The sequence below is a fragment of the Euleptes europaea genome, chromosome 19 (genome assembly GCF_029931775.1).
Source record: "Euleptes europaea isolate rEulEur1 chromosome 19, rEulEur1.hap1, whole genome shotgun sequence".
NCBI lineage: Eukaryota > Metazoa > Chordata > Lepidosauria > Squamata > Sphaerodactylidae > Euleptes > Euleptes europaea.
Window position 1 is genome coordinate 24694538 of NC_079330.1, and position 15221 is coordinate 24709758.

The window sequence follows — 15221 nt, forward strand, 5'->3', positions numbered from 1 at the left end:
GATTTAAAAGCTCTAAACTCTTCCCACCCACCTCACAATCTCTCAGCAGCTGGTAAAAAAAAAAACAAAGGGAGGGGGGATCAAAATGTTTTTTAAAAACACAATCCATTTCAGCCTTTGAAAAAGGGGGTGCCGGTTCCTGGAGTGCCTGGTTTCCTGAGGACAGCTCTACCAGTGGAGACCGGAAGGGGGCGTCTTCTCGTCCTTGTTGCTTTCCAGAGAGAAGGGTGGGATTCGGACATCAAAGTGAGAGCCGTCGGGCCGTTCAAAGCGGAAAGTGCCCCTGGGGAGCCAAGCAGAGACCAGAGTGAAGGGCTGGCAGTTTATACTTGTAAGCGTTCCAGAGACCAGGGAGAGGAGGAACAATGTAGAAGAAAAAGAAGAGCTGGTTTTTATATGCCGACTTTCTCTACCACTTAAGGAAGAATCAAACCGGCTTACAATCACCTTCCCTTCCCCTGCCCACAACAGACACCCTGGGAGGTAGGTGGGGCTGAGAGAGCTCTAACAGAGCTGTAACTTTGCCCAAGGTCACCCAGCTGGCTTCATGTGTAGGAGTGGGGAAATAAATCCAGTCAACCAGATTAGCCTCCACCGCTCATTTGGAAGAGTGGGGAATCAAACCCGGTTCTCCAGATCAGAGTCCACCGCTCCAAACCACTGCTCTTAACCACTACACCACACTGGCTCTCTGTAATGTGTAATGACCCCCACACACATATCTCTTCCTCTCCCCACTTTACAACAAGGAATGTGGAAAATTTCTCTCTCCTGACCACAGTGGCTCTTACTGGCTGGTGCAGGTGATTCTTGGCAACTTGATGATATGGGGGAGAAAGGAGGAAAGTTGCTCCTTCTGGGAACTCAAGGCACCAAAGAGGCCAGCCCTGATCACATGTCCCCACACCCCTGGAAGGTTTATCTCCCAGGAAGCCTGCTTCCCACAGTGCCTTGCAGCTCTGGGGGGGTGGTGTTCTCATTCACAAATTCCTTACCACATGTGACCGCTGGATGCCTGCAAGGAGACGTGGCTGCTGTACTGGAAGGCTGGCTGCTCTTTGGACAGGACTGGCTCCTGAGGAGACAAAAGTACATTCAGAACAGATGAACACTGCATGGGATCTGCCTGCCCAGCGTGCAAGAGACACTGCTTTCAATCACCACCTTTCCCTCTCCATACCAGCACAGCCTCCCTCCCCAGCACAGAGGTCACTGCCTCTGTGTGCACTTCCATTCCAAAACCCCTGAGAGAACCAAAACAGTCCTTGCTATGGAAGTCCCCGAGGGCTGCCAGGGCTCGGCTGATCACCAGATGCACCAAGATGCCAGCTAAGCCCTGCGCTTACAAGAAGAGTTGGTTTTTATATACCGACTTTCTCTACCACTTTAGGGAGACTCAAACCGGCTTACAATCATCTTCCCTTCCCCTCCCCACAACAGACACCCTGTGAGGTAGGTGAGGCTGAGAGAGCTCTAAGAGAGCTGTGACTTGCCCAAGGTCACCCAGCTGGTTTCGTGTGGAGGAGCGGGGAAACAAATCCAGTTCATCAGATTAGCCTGTTACTGGCTGTGTGGAGGAGTGGGGAATCAAACCTGGTTCTCCAGATTAGAATCCACCGCTCCAAACCACCGCTCTTAACCACTACACCATGCTGGCTCTCCAAGGGGAGGAGGCCCTCTCCTTCCCGCGGACATACTGCTCTTGCACTCACTCGCCCCACTACTCCCCGGCCACGAACAGTCTCCAGTGTTCCAGACAAGCTGAATATCCGCCAGTGCCTTTCCCGGAGCTGCACCACTTCGTTTTCCAGATTCTCCAGGCGGATACAGTAGCGCCACTGAATGAGGGAGAGAGAAAGAGGGAGGGGAATCACAATGGGAGCCAGAACCAGGGCTTCGCAGCGCAATGGCTGGGTGTTGCTGGGGAGCCCTTCAAGGAAAGAGTCCTTCCCTGCTCCCCTTGGCCTGAGGTCAGCACAGGAGGACCGTTAAGAAAGAGACTCACCCAGTAGACATGGGAATTCTGGGCTTCCTGTGAAGAAAGAGAAACGACATTTGTCATAGGTTGAACCGCAGGCCAAACTCCTCCGAGGCTGAGGAAAGGACCATCCCAGGCAGACTAAGCTACTCCCAAGGAACTCACAAATCCCACATCTATATAGTAATATTGTTCTATCAAACTTTTCTCCTCTGTTCATATAACAAAATTTCCCTTCCCTTTGTTGGGCTGTGATTTTTCTCCACTCTGCCCCCCTCCCTTTTCCCCTCTGCGACATTCTGTATACAATGTGCTTTTTTTAGGCCTGGAGTTGGCTTTTTTTATGATAAAAATAAAAAAATCCCCCTCCCCTCCCCCTATGAAACTGTTATTCGTAGAGCTTTCTCCACACCCTTGTACCCTTCTTCACCTTTTGCATTTAATTTTAAAGTCCATGTACTTCAAGAAAATTGGATGCAAGATACATATTATACTTAAATGTACTGTTATTTAAGATGTAATAATTAAAAACAAACAAATCCCACATCTGTAGGGAGACATGAAACAAATTAGACTTTAGCCAGGACTCCTAAAAGGGGCCTCCATGCACAGAACCTGAATACCAGCAACAAGGAATCGACGAGTCACGGGCCTGTGAGAATCTAAGACTGTTACCAGCAAGGCAGTCCTTATCTTCTTGCGACCCTCAGCCTGGTAAGGGAAGACTCAGTGAGGAGGGCTCTCTGGCAGTGCAAGGAGCCGCAAACATCCCTTTAAGCCCTTCGTTTTGCCAGCCTTGCCAGCCTGCCCAAACTGGAAACAGACCAATACATTTCCTTTCCCAACAGCTGCAAAGTCTGTAGGGAAGCTCTCCCTTGTAATGCCTTTGCAACCTGACTCTACCACTCGGCTGTGCTGTAGTGTGGGATCCACGGCCGATAAGGCAGTATTTCTTCAGTCTCAAACGTGCAAACTTTTATAACGAAGTCTGTAAGAAGAACCAATTAGAGCTACAGTTCCTATATATAAAGACTGGCCTCCCTAACCTTCCTATTGGGGTTAACACCTTTTATTCCATCTGGTGCCTTCCATCTGCTCGCCTAGCTGGGTTGTTGTATTGTGACTCATATGTTAGAGGCGCCTAGGTAAATCAGTATAACGATTATGATTTTATAGGGCTATTTTAAAATGTTTTAATGCTTTTATTGATTAATATGACTTTGATATTCTGTAAGTAATATTCCCTATTACTATGTATGGGTGTGAAACCTGGACAGTGAAGAAAGCTGATAGGAAGAAAATAGATTCCTTTGAAATGTGGTGTTGGAGGAGAGTGTTACGGATTCCGTGGACTGCCAAAAAAACAAATTAGTGGGTTATAGATCAAATCAAGCCTGAACTGACCCTAGAAGCTAAAACGACTAAACTGAGGTTGTCGTATTTTGGTCATGTCATGAGACGACAAAAGTCGCTGGAAAAGACAGTCATGCTAGGAAAAGTTAAGGGCAGCAGGAAAAGAGGAAGACCCAACAAGAGACTCAATAAAGGAAGCCACAGTCTTCAATTTGCAAGATCTGAGCAAGGCTGTCAAAGATAGGACATTTTGGAGGACTTTCATTCATAGGGTCGCCATGAGTCGGAAGCGACTTGACGGCACTTAACACACACACACAAGGGAAGATGACTAGGGAAGGCACTGGCAAGCCACCCTGTAAACAAAGTCTGCCTAGAAAATGTCGGGATGTGACATCACCCCATGGGTCAAGAATGACCCGGTGCTTGCACAGGGGACCTTTACCTTTTAAGCTGCTCTGAGCCCGGCTTTGGCCGAGAAGAGCGGGGTAACAAATGGAAATAATAAATTAATTAATTAATCAAGCCCGGCACTTACTCGCATGCCCATGTAGAACGGGATGACCGTCACGCGGATGTTTTCGGTAGTTTCCCGGTGCACATCGGAGAGTTCCAGCCAGGGATGGTTTTTCTCCTGCCAAGCACACAGTGTATCCCTCGCCACAAAGGGTGGAACTGCAAAGGGTTCCCCAAGGAAAACTACTTCAGTACGGAAGATGTCAAGGTGACCTGGAGACCCTCCCCCATGGGCATGACACCCATCTTCTTAACAGCAGCTGTGAAGCTACCTTCTTTAGACAAAAGAGTAGCTATGCCACACCAACACTGTAATTAAACCTCAAAATACAAAAGTATGTGGCTGAGGGACATATACTCATAAATATAATTATCATATGCAAACATTATGACTACCTAAACTACATCCAAGATTATAATCTACAATAATTCTACAGGCATAGAATCAAGAGCCTTGTTTTTTCTTCCATAGATTGTGGATATTTCTTCAACGATGCAACACCAGTAGATCAGTTATTAAATTAAAACTGTAAATCAGGGGTGGAGAACATCAGGCCCGGGGGCCGTTTAAGGCCCCCGAAATCATTTGGTCTAGCCCTTCGTGGGTACTGGCAGATCTCTAACTGAGAAGGATCTAAGACTGATGATCCGCTCCCTCTTGCAGACAGGAACAGCCTTTATTCAAGGCAGATGGGAGTTTGTTTTGCTGAGAAAAGGAACCTTTTCCCCCCTTGCAGAAGAGTCATTAGCTATGGAGCTGCTAGGACCGCCCAAGAAACTGTGTTAACCCTTTCCCACCAGGACCATGGAGAAACGTATTCCCTCTGTACTACACGAGGGCTGGGGGTGGAAGTGGCAACAATGGAGGGGTTAAAGGGGTCAGGGCCAGAATGTGTGTGGGGGGGGCGAGTTCTTAGCCAGTGTGTCCTAATTTCATCCCTGCAGGCGGAGGTAGCAGGAGCCGGCTGTAGAATCTGGCCCCAACCGTACGGAGAAGGAGCAGACTTTGAAGAACTGGACGGCTACACAGGCTGGTTCAACAGACCATCCTGTGCCACCAGGTGGACAAGTGTGTCACCAGTTGGATGCCTGCCTGTTTGCCACACAGGGGGTCATCTGGGGCAGCTGCCTCTTGGGGCTTGGTCAGCTAATTTTTAAGTTGATAATTTTGTATGGCTTGCGAATGATGTTATAAATATCCAAATGGCCCTTGGTGGGAAAAAAGGTTCCCCACCCCTGCTGTAAATGATCTCTTCGGTATCAGTAGAAAAACAGCAATAAATCATCTTCTTCAGTACTATTAGATAAATGCGACAGGTTTCTGGCTCCTAATCCGGTTTTGTAAAGATCTTCATCAGAACTTCACATTTGTCTTATTTGTCCAGAATAATATATAATCTAACGAACTCCTTGTAACCTTGTATGTATTTTAGTCAATATATACGGGTGGTCATGTTTGTATATGATAAATTATATTTATGAGTATATGTCCCTCAGCCACATACTTTTGTATTTTGTGGTTAAGCTACCTTCTTTACCAAAAAGAATGCAAGAGGCTGCTGTTCTGTCCTCCTTCAGTGGAAGAGGGCATCTCCTCCAGGACAGGGTGGGGGACTAAGAGTTCCCCTCCTGGTACTCATCTTGCCTTTGCTGGCTTCAGTAGCTTCTCCTAGCAGAGCCATCAAGTGGAATGATGTTTCCCTTCTTTACCCTGCCACATCTGGGGTCTAAAAACCAGACAGCTCCCTCGCTGGACTGTTATGGGCAGAGAGCCCCACAAGAGGGCAGCTCTCCCTGTGTCAGTTGGAGAATGAGCCCATGACAGATGGTGCTGCTGTCCACCTGATTCCGGGAGCCACTACCATCTCTCTAGGAGGGGGTATCTGCAGGACTGGGACTTAGGGCTCAGCTTCTGTCATTACATAGCAATGTGCTACATGTGAGCACAGCATCCTAACAGCAAATGCTGTATCAAGAAATTCCCACCAAGGAAGAAGAACAGTTGGTTTTTATATGCCGATTTTCTCTACCTTTTTAAGGAGAATCAAACTGGTTTACAGTCTCCTTCCCTTCCTCTCCCCACAACGGACAACTTGCAAGGTAGGTGAGGTTGAGAGAGCTCGAAGAGAACTGTGACTAGCCCAAGGTCACCCAGCTGGCTTCATGTGTAGGAGTGGGGAAACCAACCTGGTTCACCAGATTAGAGTCCGCTGCTCATGTGGAGGAGTGGGGAATTGAACCCGGTTCTCCAGATTAGAGTCCAGATTAGAGTCCACCATGCTAGCTGGAAGAAAAAGGGGGCCATACCAATATCCCTTTTCATGATATTTCCCTCCCTCTATCAAAGGGAACTGGAACATGGGCCTTGCGGTGAGTGTTCCATCTCTTCAGCAGAAAAGGAAGGCATTCTGCCCCCATCTTGGGCTTTTTTTGGGGGGGGGCAGTGTTTTCTTTATTCTGCCCTCCCGGGCTCAAGTTAGTTTCATGCTGAGAGAAGCCCTTACTCTCTCCTCCTCTTGCTTTAGGTCAAATTTTGGCACAAAGTCAGCAGGACATTTTTTCAGAGCACCTCAAGGATATTTCAAGGTGCTCTGAAAAATGTCAAGGAGAAACAGGAAGTCTGCGTAGTTAGCCCTGCCTCCAGAAGCCACTGGGGGAAGTACCCTCTTCCTCCTGGAAAACACTCACAGCAAGTCCAATGTCCTGTTCGAAACATTCTTGCCACGGATCTCGGCAATTTTCCCCAGGGCAAGGAGTTACCTTTTGTCTGATCGAACAACAGAAACCGTTCAAACAGCTCATGCTGGATGGGCACTTGATCGGTGGATGTGTATGGAAGGATGTCTTCATGGCTTACATAGTCAAGTCCTGGGGTGGGGGGGAGGAGAAATCCCAAAAGAAATATGTAGGCTACACCTCAAGAAGCAGCAGCTACGTCAATGGCACTGGCAGAAAAATTGGTCTTCAAAATGTAGAGGGACAGAGCTTGACAAGTGAACCATCCATGCTTCTGTAACTTCATGGTTGGATTACTGTAATAAACTCGGCATTGAGCTGCCCTTAAAGACAAGTCAGAAACTGCAGTTGGTTCAGACCACAGCAACCCAGTTCTTGTCAGGGGCTAGCCGATGGCAATATCTCTTGCTGACCCTAAAACGGCTTCATTGGCTGCCAGTTTGTTTCCAAGTCCAATCCAAGGTGCTGATTATGACTTTTCAAGCCCTTCAGGGCCTAGGACCCACATCTGTCCCCGTGCATCAGTCACGGTCTGCAGGCCACCAAATGCTAGCTGTCCCCCACCACACTTAAAAGTGGCCCACCCAGCATCAACCAGAGCCCATGCTTTTTCCACCATTTCCCCCACCCTGTGGAATGGGCTCCAGGGGCATTGTCTCTAGAGGGGGGTGCTGAAAGCCTATTTTATTTGCCAGTGCTTTTGGTGGGGTGTAGGCCGCTAGCATTTGGGAGAGGGTGTTTGGGGGGCTTAGTGTATTTTTAAAGTTGAGCTTGTCAGCTACCTTCAGTCATGGAGAAAAGCAGGTTACAAATATTTAATTAATAAATAAAAATAAACCTCTGTTTCATGACGTAATCCACAGCATAGTCCCATAAAAAGGCAATTCCCAGCTTGTGACTATTTTGGACCTAAACGCCTGTACAAGAATCTTCTGCAGGCCTTTGCCTCTTCCTCCATTCCCTTCCATTCTCTCTTCAATCTCATTTCTACCTTCCTGCAAGACTGTACTATGGAGGACGGATGGACACCACTGAAAGCAGCAGTTCTATGTCTGCAAACCTGGGGCTCCATTCATTCCCGCTACCTGTTTCTAGCTCCATTTTGCGCATCTATTGAGCTACACTCTAAGCCCAGTTTGGAATTATATATATAAGGTTTTGATAATGATACTGTGCCTTGAGGTTTTTCACACTGACTTACCCAGACCACACTGTACTCATGTTATCAATGTTGCTCCTCAAAAATACTGGGATTGTTTACCTCTTTTATAAAAGGTTTAAACAAGTGTCTTAGAGGACCTTTAATATCCAGTGGTATGACCGCTGCTCTGTGCTGCCCACAGGATTTTATATAGTTATTCAGGTCTGGAACCTTGGCTGAGCTCCTGGATACACTTGAGGGTGAAGGAGCTTACACAGAAAGTACATAGGCACATTCCTGAGGCCTACCCAGGATGGCCACTTACTCACCTGGTATTGCATAGAGGGCTCTGCTATCATCATGGTTCGCTAAGAAAGTCACAGCTTCTGTCTGAGATCTCTGGGACTGAGGAACAAGAATGAGAACAGTGTTTACAAGGCACAAAACCATCTTAGATATTTTTAGCAATATGAGTTTCTCCATAATCACACCAGGGCCACCACCATCTCGACCCCGCACCACACATAGCAGCAACTATTATTTCTTAATGGAATTAGATATTTAAAATGGGGACATAGTTCATAACAATGAACTATGTGGTTCATGACCGGGGGGGGGGGGGGGGTTAGAATTCTGAAGTCTCAGAAAGTCTGCAGATTTCCCACAACTACCTTCTGAAGTCTGGACAAGAATATTGTACTTTATATAACTCCCCTTCTACCCTACAAAGGCGTTCAGGGCAGTTCACAAATTTTAAGAAAACTAAACCCACCCAAACCAGTCGAAAACCTCTAAAAGCAGTCACAAAGCATATCAATTAAATCAATAAATACCACCTTTGGAGTAAGAGGAGGAGGAAACTCCTAGCAGTAAAGAAGCCCCATAACCATCCATTCATTCTGTCATAAAATGTCAGCTTGGAAAAAGAGAAGCACTCACTATATGGGGACAGTCGCGAGCATCTATGAGCACTTGGTAGTAAGTGTGCGTCTTCCCCTTCACTTCTTTGGATCCGTGGCCTGCTGAATTCTCACCCCTGAGCAAAGAGAAGCACAGCTCAGAGGCTCTCTTGTGAATGCCCCTGAAGAAGCCAACTTTGTTTGCAGCACACAAATGTTGTTGGACAGCCTCTGGGCAGCACAGAGCAGCGGTCCCACTTTTCTACAGAAAGCGCCCCGTTTTAATCTAGGGAGCTTCAGCTTCTGTCTTAAAAATGAAGTCTGCACCCACATTGTTTCCACATCCCGATAAATATATAGGTCAAATGTCCTCCTGACAGGCCCCCCCCCCAATTGTATCTCCTTGGTGGCCCCTCAAATCCCCAGGGAGGCTTTGTCACTTGCAAGACTAGTGAGCAAGTCCAAACAGCAAGGCAAGCACACACTTTACAAAACAGAGTAGTATCCTACCTTTACATTGGAAACAGGAGGTGGAAAATAATCACACTATAAAACCACCCTGAAAACTTGAACAACACCTAGAAACTTTAACACACCCTTAAACAAATAAGAGCCCCGTGGTGCAGAGGGGTAAGCAGCAGCACTGCAGTCAAAAGCTCTGCTCGCGACCTGAGTTCAATCTCAACGGAAATCGATCTCAGGTAGCCGGCTCAAGGTTGACTCAGACTTCTGAGCACCCAGCTTGCTGAGGGTAAGTGTAGACGGCTGGGGAAAACAAAGGCAAACCACCCCGTAAACATAGTCTGCCTAGTAAACATCGTGATGTGATGTCACCGCATGGATCAGTAATGACCTGGTTCTTGCATCTATATATACCACAGAAAACCTTTAAGACCCATCAACTGATAAAGAGTCTATACTCACTTTCCTCTACATTAGAGATTCATTTAGTATATCCTGCTTGTTACTCGCCAAGGTTTTGTTCTAAATTGTCCCTTGAAGAAACATTTTTCAGCATACAGTAATCAAGCATTTGCACAGATGCAGCCACCCCCCCACCGAACACTTACTTTTCAGGCACTGGAGTAGTAACGTCTCGATCATACAACCTAGCTTGCCAAGGAAACAGAACTATTCCCCGGTATCCAAACACGCTATGGAGGAATAACTGAAAGAGAGAGGGGGAGGTTCAAGGCAAGGTACACATGACCTGAGTCCCTCCCCATGTGTTTCTGCTGCAAGGAGAAAAAATCCAGTATTAGGAAGGAGAAAGAAGACAGCTTCAGTTACTTTTGAAAAGAAGTCCATGCAAGTAGTCCTCAAAAAGTCTCTTTGGATGCCAGTCAACTACCTCGGTGAATTACTATTAGCATGTTGGTGGCACACCAAAATGACATGGTTTTGACTGAGAAGACCTTCTCTGCCTGACTGTCTAGAGTTACCGTAACTTTGACTTTCCACTATGGTTTATAAGCGCATAGGTACTGAATGGCCCAGGCTAGCCTATCGCGTCCGATCTTGGAAGCGAAACAGGGCAACCCTTGGTTAGTATTTGGGTGGGAGACCGCCAAGGAATTCCAGGGTTGCTATGTGGAGGAAGACAAACCTCCTCTGTTAGTCTCTTGTATTGGAAACCCTCCAGGGTTGCCATAGTCAGCTGTGACTTAATGGCACTTTACACACACACACACATACAGGTACTGGCAGGGCACAGCTAGGGAGGACCTGCCCTCACAATGCCAAGTGAGAAAGACGAAGAAGAGTTGGTTTTTATATGCCGACTTTCTCTACCACTTAAGGGAGAATCAAACCGGCTTACAATCACCTTCTCTTCCCCTTACCACAACAGACACCCTGTGTGGTAGGTGGGGCTGAGAGTGTGACTAGCCCAAGGTCACCCAGTTGGCTTCATGTGTAGGAGTGGGGAAACAAATCTAGTTCACCAGATTAGCCTCCGCAGCTCATGTGGAGGGAGTGGGGAATCAAACCCGGTTCTCCAGATCAGAGTCAGAGCACTACTAGGAGAGTCATAGCCAGAGACCACAAAAATTTGCAGGACGCACATCCAGAAACATCCCCCCCACCCAATCTCATTTTGGAGTCTATTTGTTGTCCGCAAACACTTACCTGCCCTGTTTCATATTTGCCATTCTGTTTTGGCACTTCAAATACACCCACTGTTTCCAGCACTTTGCCCTCAGGACGGTTCCTGGGTGGGGGACAGACAGAAAAGAAACACATGAGGGTCGCTAGGCACATGGATCAGACAGGGTTGAAAAGTACACAAGAATCTGAACAGCTGCTTAAGATCCAAATACAATTTTCAGGTTACTGTTCAGCCGTGAGCCTAGCACACGATGGGTAGCCTTGTTAGTCTGTCAATAGCAGTAGAAAAGAGCAAAAGTCCAGTAGCAACTTAAAGACTAACAAAATTGCTGACGGCTTTCATTAGCCTTAGCAGACAGCCTTCACCCTCTTACAGGTTCTGTTCCCTCCACGAAGAGGAGGTTGTGTTGAACAAAGTCAACTATTGAACCACAGTTCTGCGCAAACTACTTGCTATCACAGGGACGAATAACTTAGATGCCTTTTTAGAAGGAGCACCAAATTCACCAGAAAGGGGAAACTGTCGATTGACATTTATTTGCCACATGAGCTATATGGCTCCTCTATGCTCAGAGGCACCCTGAGTGCCAGGTGCTGGTGAGAAACAATATGGAGAGATGGATTCTCCCTTCCCTGCATGCATGTTTCCCAAGTGAGCATCTAGCCAAACACTGCTGGAAACAGGACAAGGGATTAGACAGGCCACCTACTTAAGTCGGCAGGAGATCCTTGACCTACAATCGCCCAGTAGGAATGGCTCTCTGTTATAGGGGCCAAATACAGCACCTGACAGCAGGCCCCACAACTGCATGAAAGAAGCACTTTATTGATTGATTTAGTTCAATTTATACCCCGCCTTCAATACCCGGCCAAAATGATGGAGGGGGGGGGCTCCGAAAAGCTGCACCCGCCAGTTCCCAGACAATGTGAAGGGGCCATACCAAGCAGCTCTTCCGCAGGGGGCAGATCATGAGAGGGAGGGCACCGTGGCCATCTTCTGGGCATGGAGTAGGGGTCACTGGGTGTGTGTGTGTGTGTGGGGGGGAGAGATAGTTTGGAATGTCCTGCATTGTGCAGGGGGTTGGACTAGATGACCCTGGTGGCCCTTCCAACTCTATGGTCCTACGAGTAGGGGTCACTGTGTGTGTGTGTGGGGTGGGGAGAGATAGTTTGGAATTTCCTGCATTCTGCAGGGGGTTGGACTAGATGACCCTTCCAACTCTATGGTCCTACGAGTAGGGGTCACTGGGTGTGTGTGTGTGGGGGGGGAAAGATAGTTTGGAATTTCATGCCTTGTGCAGAGGGTTAGACTAGATGACCCTGGTGGCCCCTTCCAACTCTATGGTCCTGCGAGCCAGGCCACTCACCGGGAAGAGAGGAGGCGCTTGGGGGCAGATCCTGCCCACAGCCCCGCCGCCCCCGCCGCCGCCGCGCGGAGACCCCCCCAGGGCCGCGAGGAAGCCGAAGCGGCCCTGGCCCGGCTTAGCGCCGCCGCTGCCAAGCAGCGGCCTCGCGCAGCGGCAGCCGCCACCGCGCAGGCCGACATCGACTCCGCCGCCGAGCCGGTCGCCTGCCTGGGAGAACGAAGGGAGCCGGAAGACTGCAAGGCCACAGCGGCCGTGGCCACCCACAATCCTCCGCGCGGCGGCCCGGCTCCCGCCGTCCTTTGCGCGACCGCTCTAGGCCTTGGGGGTGTGCCATAGAGGCAGAGCCGCTGTTGCCATGGGAGCGCGCCTGGCTGAGGTTTGCAGCCTCCGCGATGCGGGGAAGCCAATCTTCCCTCGATGCACATTTCCCCCATCCACATTCTCAAAACTCTGCATGGGGGCTTATTGTTGAGTTTTGAGAATTTGGAGGGGGGGAAATGTGCATCGAGAGAGAGAGAGAGAGGGAAATCCTGGAAAAATTTAATTCTAAACGGGACCATTTAAAGGATACTCTTTGATCTAATCCCTTATCTACACTTTTTATCAATTTTATATTAGGGGTGTGTGTGTTAAATGCCGTCAAGTCGCTTCCGACTCATGGCGACCCTATGAATCAATGTCCTCCAAAATGTCCTATCTTTGACAGCCTTGCTCAGATCTTGCAAATTGAGGGCTGTGGCTTCCTTTATTGAGTCAATCCATCTCTTGTTGGGTCTCCCTCTTTTCCTGCTGCCCTCCACTTTTCCTAGCATGACTGTCTTTTCCAGTGACTCTTGTCTTCTCATGACGTGACCAAAATAGGACAGCCTCAGTTTAGTCATTTTAGCTTCTAGGGTCAGTTCAGGCTTGATTTGATCTATAACCCACTGGTTTGTTTTTTTGGCAGTCCACGGTATCCGTGGTATTGATCTAATAATGTTAGATAGGACAAGAATATATTAATTAAAATAGTATTGGGATTAGTTCCGTTAGCAAAAATGTATACAATTTATTTTTAGATGGGAGAGGGGGAAGTCAATTTGTGGTTAATTTAGTAATATTATTTGATTCTTTAGTATTATTATTATTTTTTAACATTGGATAGTGTTTTATATGTTGATATTTTAAATCAAGAAAATTAAAAAATATTTTTTTTTAAAAGAGAGAGAGAGGGAAATCCAAGGCAAAAACTCCCGTGCATAAATGGCCGCTGCCGCCGTGAAGTCCCTGTCGAATATTTTCCTGGGCTGTTTTCCTTGCATGTGACAAAGCCAGCTCTAAGTCTACCAAACAAAGCATGAGACCGCCTTCAAGACCGAAGAGCCTTTATTCCAGGCAGCAGCTGAGCTTTTGCCTGTCAGCGCTCCCTTCCTCGAATGAGCTTTCGCAATTTTCTTTCTTTCCTTGAATCTTAATTATTTGTATCCTGTCTTTTCCCCCAAAGTGGCTCACATCATTTTCTTCTCCCCTGTTTTATCCTCACAACAACCCTGTGAGGTAGGTTAGGCTGAGAATGTATGACTGGCCCAAATCCACCCAGCAAGCTTTCATGACAGAAATGGATTTCGAACCTGGGTCCCTAACAGCTTAGTCCAACACTGTAAACACTACGCCACAGTGGCTGTCTGAGGAAGGGAGCTCCGGCTGGCAGAAGTTCATCTGCTGCCTGGAATAAAGGCTCTTCATCTTGAAGACGCTGCCAGACTTGTGCTTTATTTTGCTGCCCCCCTGGCAGAGCTCTAGCCCTCTACAGCTTCTGCCTCACCAGCCTCGTGCTGATCCTAGCAAGACTAGAGCCAAGCCCCAGAAGTCAGGAGCCAAGCACTCTAAGGCAACTGGAACTAACAGGATTCATACACGTTGCTTCCTAAGCCGACTTTTGTGAGCACGCACAGGAACGGGGTTCAAATGTGTTACATAACGCATGGTCGCTTTATCCTCCTTTAATCCCTGTTTTAGCCAGGAGTGAACGCACATTAGGCGAAACGCATGTGTTCGATCCTGGCTGAATGCTGGCTGAAACAGGGATTAAAGGAGGATAAAACAACCATGAGTTTTTGCCCATTAAGAGCCTGAACAGACCTTAAGATCTTCGTGCCAGAGGCTGCTCTCTCCTCCCTCTTTAAGGAAGGTGAGATCCATGACTGCTGGGGCAAAAGCATCTTCTAGGGCAGCCCCATCCTTATGGAAGGGGCTGCCAGTTGAAGTCGGGCTGGCCTCTTCTCTTGTCCAGTTGAGGAGACAGTTTAAGAGTGTATTGTTAGGCAGGCTTTCTCCTCGCTTATTTTTAATGGTGTTTTATTTATTTATTTACATTATTAATACAATCTACAGGATGGGACATTCAATAAATAATACAACAGGATGAGGGTTGTAGAACCAATCAGAAATCTAAAAACAGAACTGAAACAAAGAATAAGTGTTAACATGACACATTGTGTGGATAAAGTGCTGTCAAGTTGCAGTCAACTTACGATGACAACGTAGGGTTTTTAAGGCAAGAGACTAACAGAGGTGATTTGCCATTGCATAGCAACCCTGGTATTCCTTAGAGGTCTCCTATGCAAGTACTAACCAGGACTGACCTGCTTAGCTTCTGAAATCTGACCAGATCAGGCTAGCCTGGGCCATCCAGTTCAGGGCACATGCCACATTACATGCTGTAAAAATTACATAGTAGGATCCTAGATTCAGCAAGTTAAACACGGTAGTATAGACCATGTGTGTGTGTAAAGTGCCGTCAAATCGCAGCCGACTTATGGCCACCCCTTATGGGGTTTTCAAGGCAAGAGACTAACAGAGGAAGTTTGCCAGTGCCTTCCTCTGTACAGCAACCCTGGACTTCCTTGGTGGTCTCCCCTCCAAATACTAACCAGGGCTGACCCTGCTTAGCTTCTGAGATCTGACGAGATCAGGCTAGCCTGGGCCATCCAGGTCAGGGCAATATAGACCATAGTCCCTAATAATGTATCCAAGTAACTTTGTGAATCATTTAGTACACTGCAACTCTATTGCCTGCATAATAAAGCCCTCTTGAATAATAAGAATTGGCTTTTATATGCCAACTTTCTCTACCACTTAAGGAA

The 15221-nt window shown here is 47.6% G+C and overlaps 1 protein-coding gene across 1 annotated transcript; it reads right to left on the bottom strand.

Annotated features, from left to right (window-relative positions):
* Positions 1-64: 64 nt before the first annotated feature.
* Positions 65-12275, bottom strand: POLDIP2 (DNA polymerase delta interacting protein 2). Its single transcript, XM_056865152.1, has 11 exons — positions 12097-12275; positions 10751-10832; positions 9694-9791; positions 8664-8760; positions 8054-8129; positions 6608-6715; positions 3870-4006; positions 2006-2032; positions 1713-1838; positions 996-1075; positions 65-283 (listed from the first exon to the last, which is right to left on the bottom strand). Exons 1-11 carry the CDS (start codon positions 12273-12275, stop codon positions 169-171), a joined length of 1125 nt encoding a protein of 374 aa, XP_056721130.1. The 3' UTR covers positions 65-168.
* Positions 12276-15221: the final 2946 nt, after the last annotated feature.

Excerpts from the sequence above, each read along its gene's own strand:
- POLDIP2 (XM_056865152.1), bottom strand. The coding sequence starts at position 12,275 with ATGTCGGCCTGCGCGGTGGCGGCTGCCGCTGCGCGAGGCCGCTGCTTG. Across the intron at positions 9,792-10,750 it reads GCAAATATGAAACAGGGCAG|TTATTCCTCCATAGCGTGTT; the intron begins GTAAGTGTTTGC and ends TCTCTCTTTCAG. Across the intron at positions 4,007-6,607 it reads GTTGTTCGATCAGACAAAAG|TTCCACCCTTTGTGGCGAGG; the intron begins GTAACTCCTTGC and ends AACCCTTTGCAG.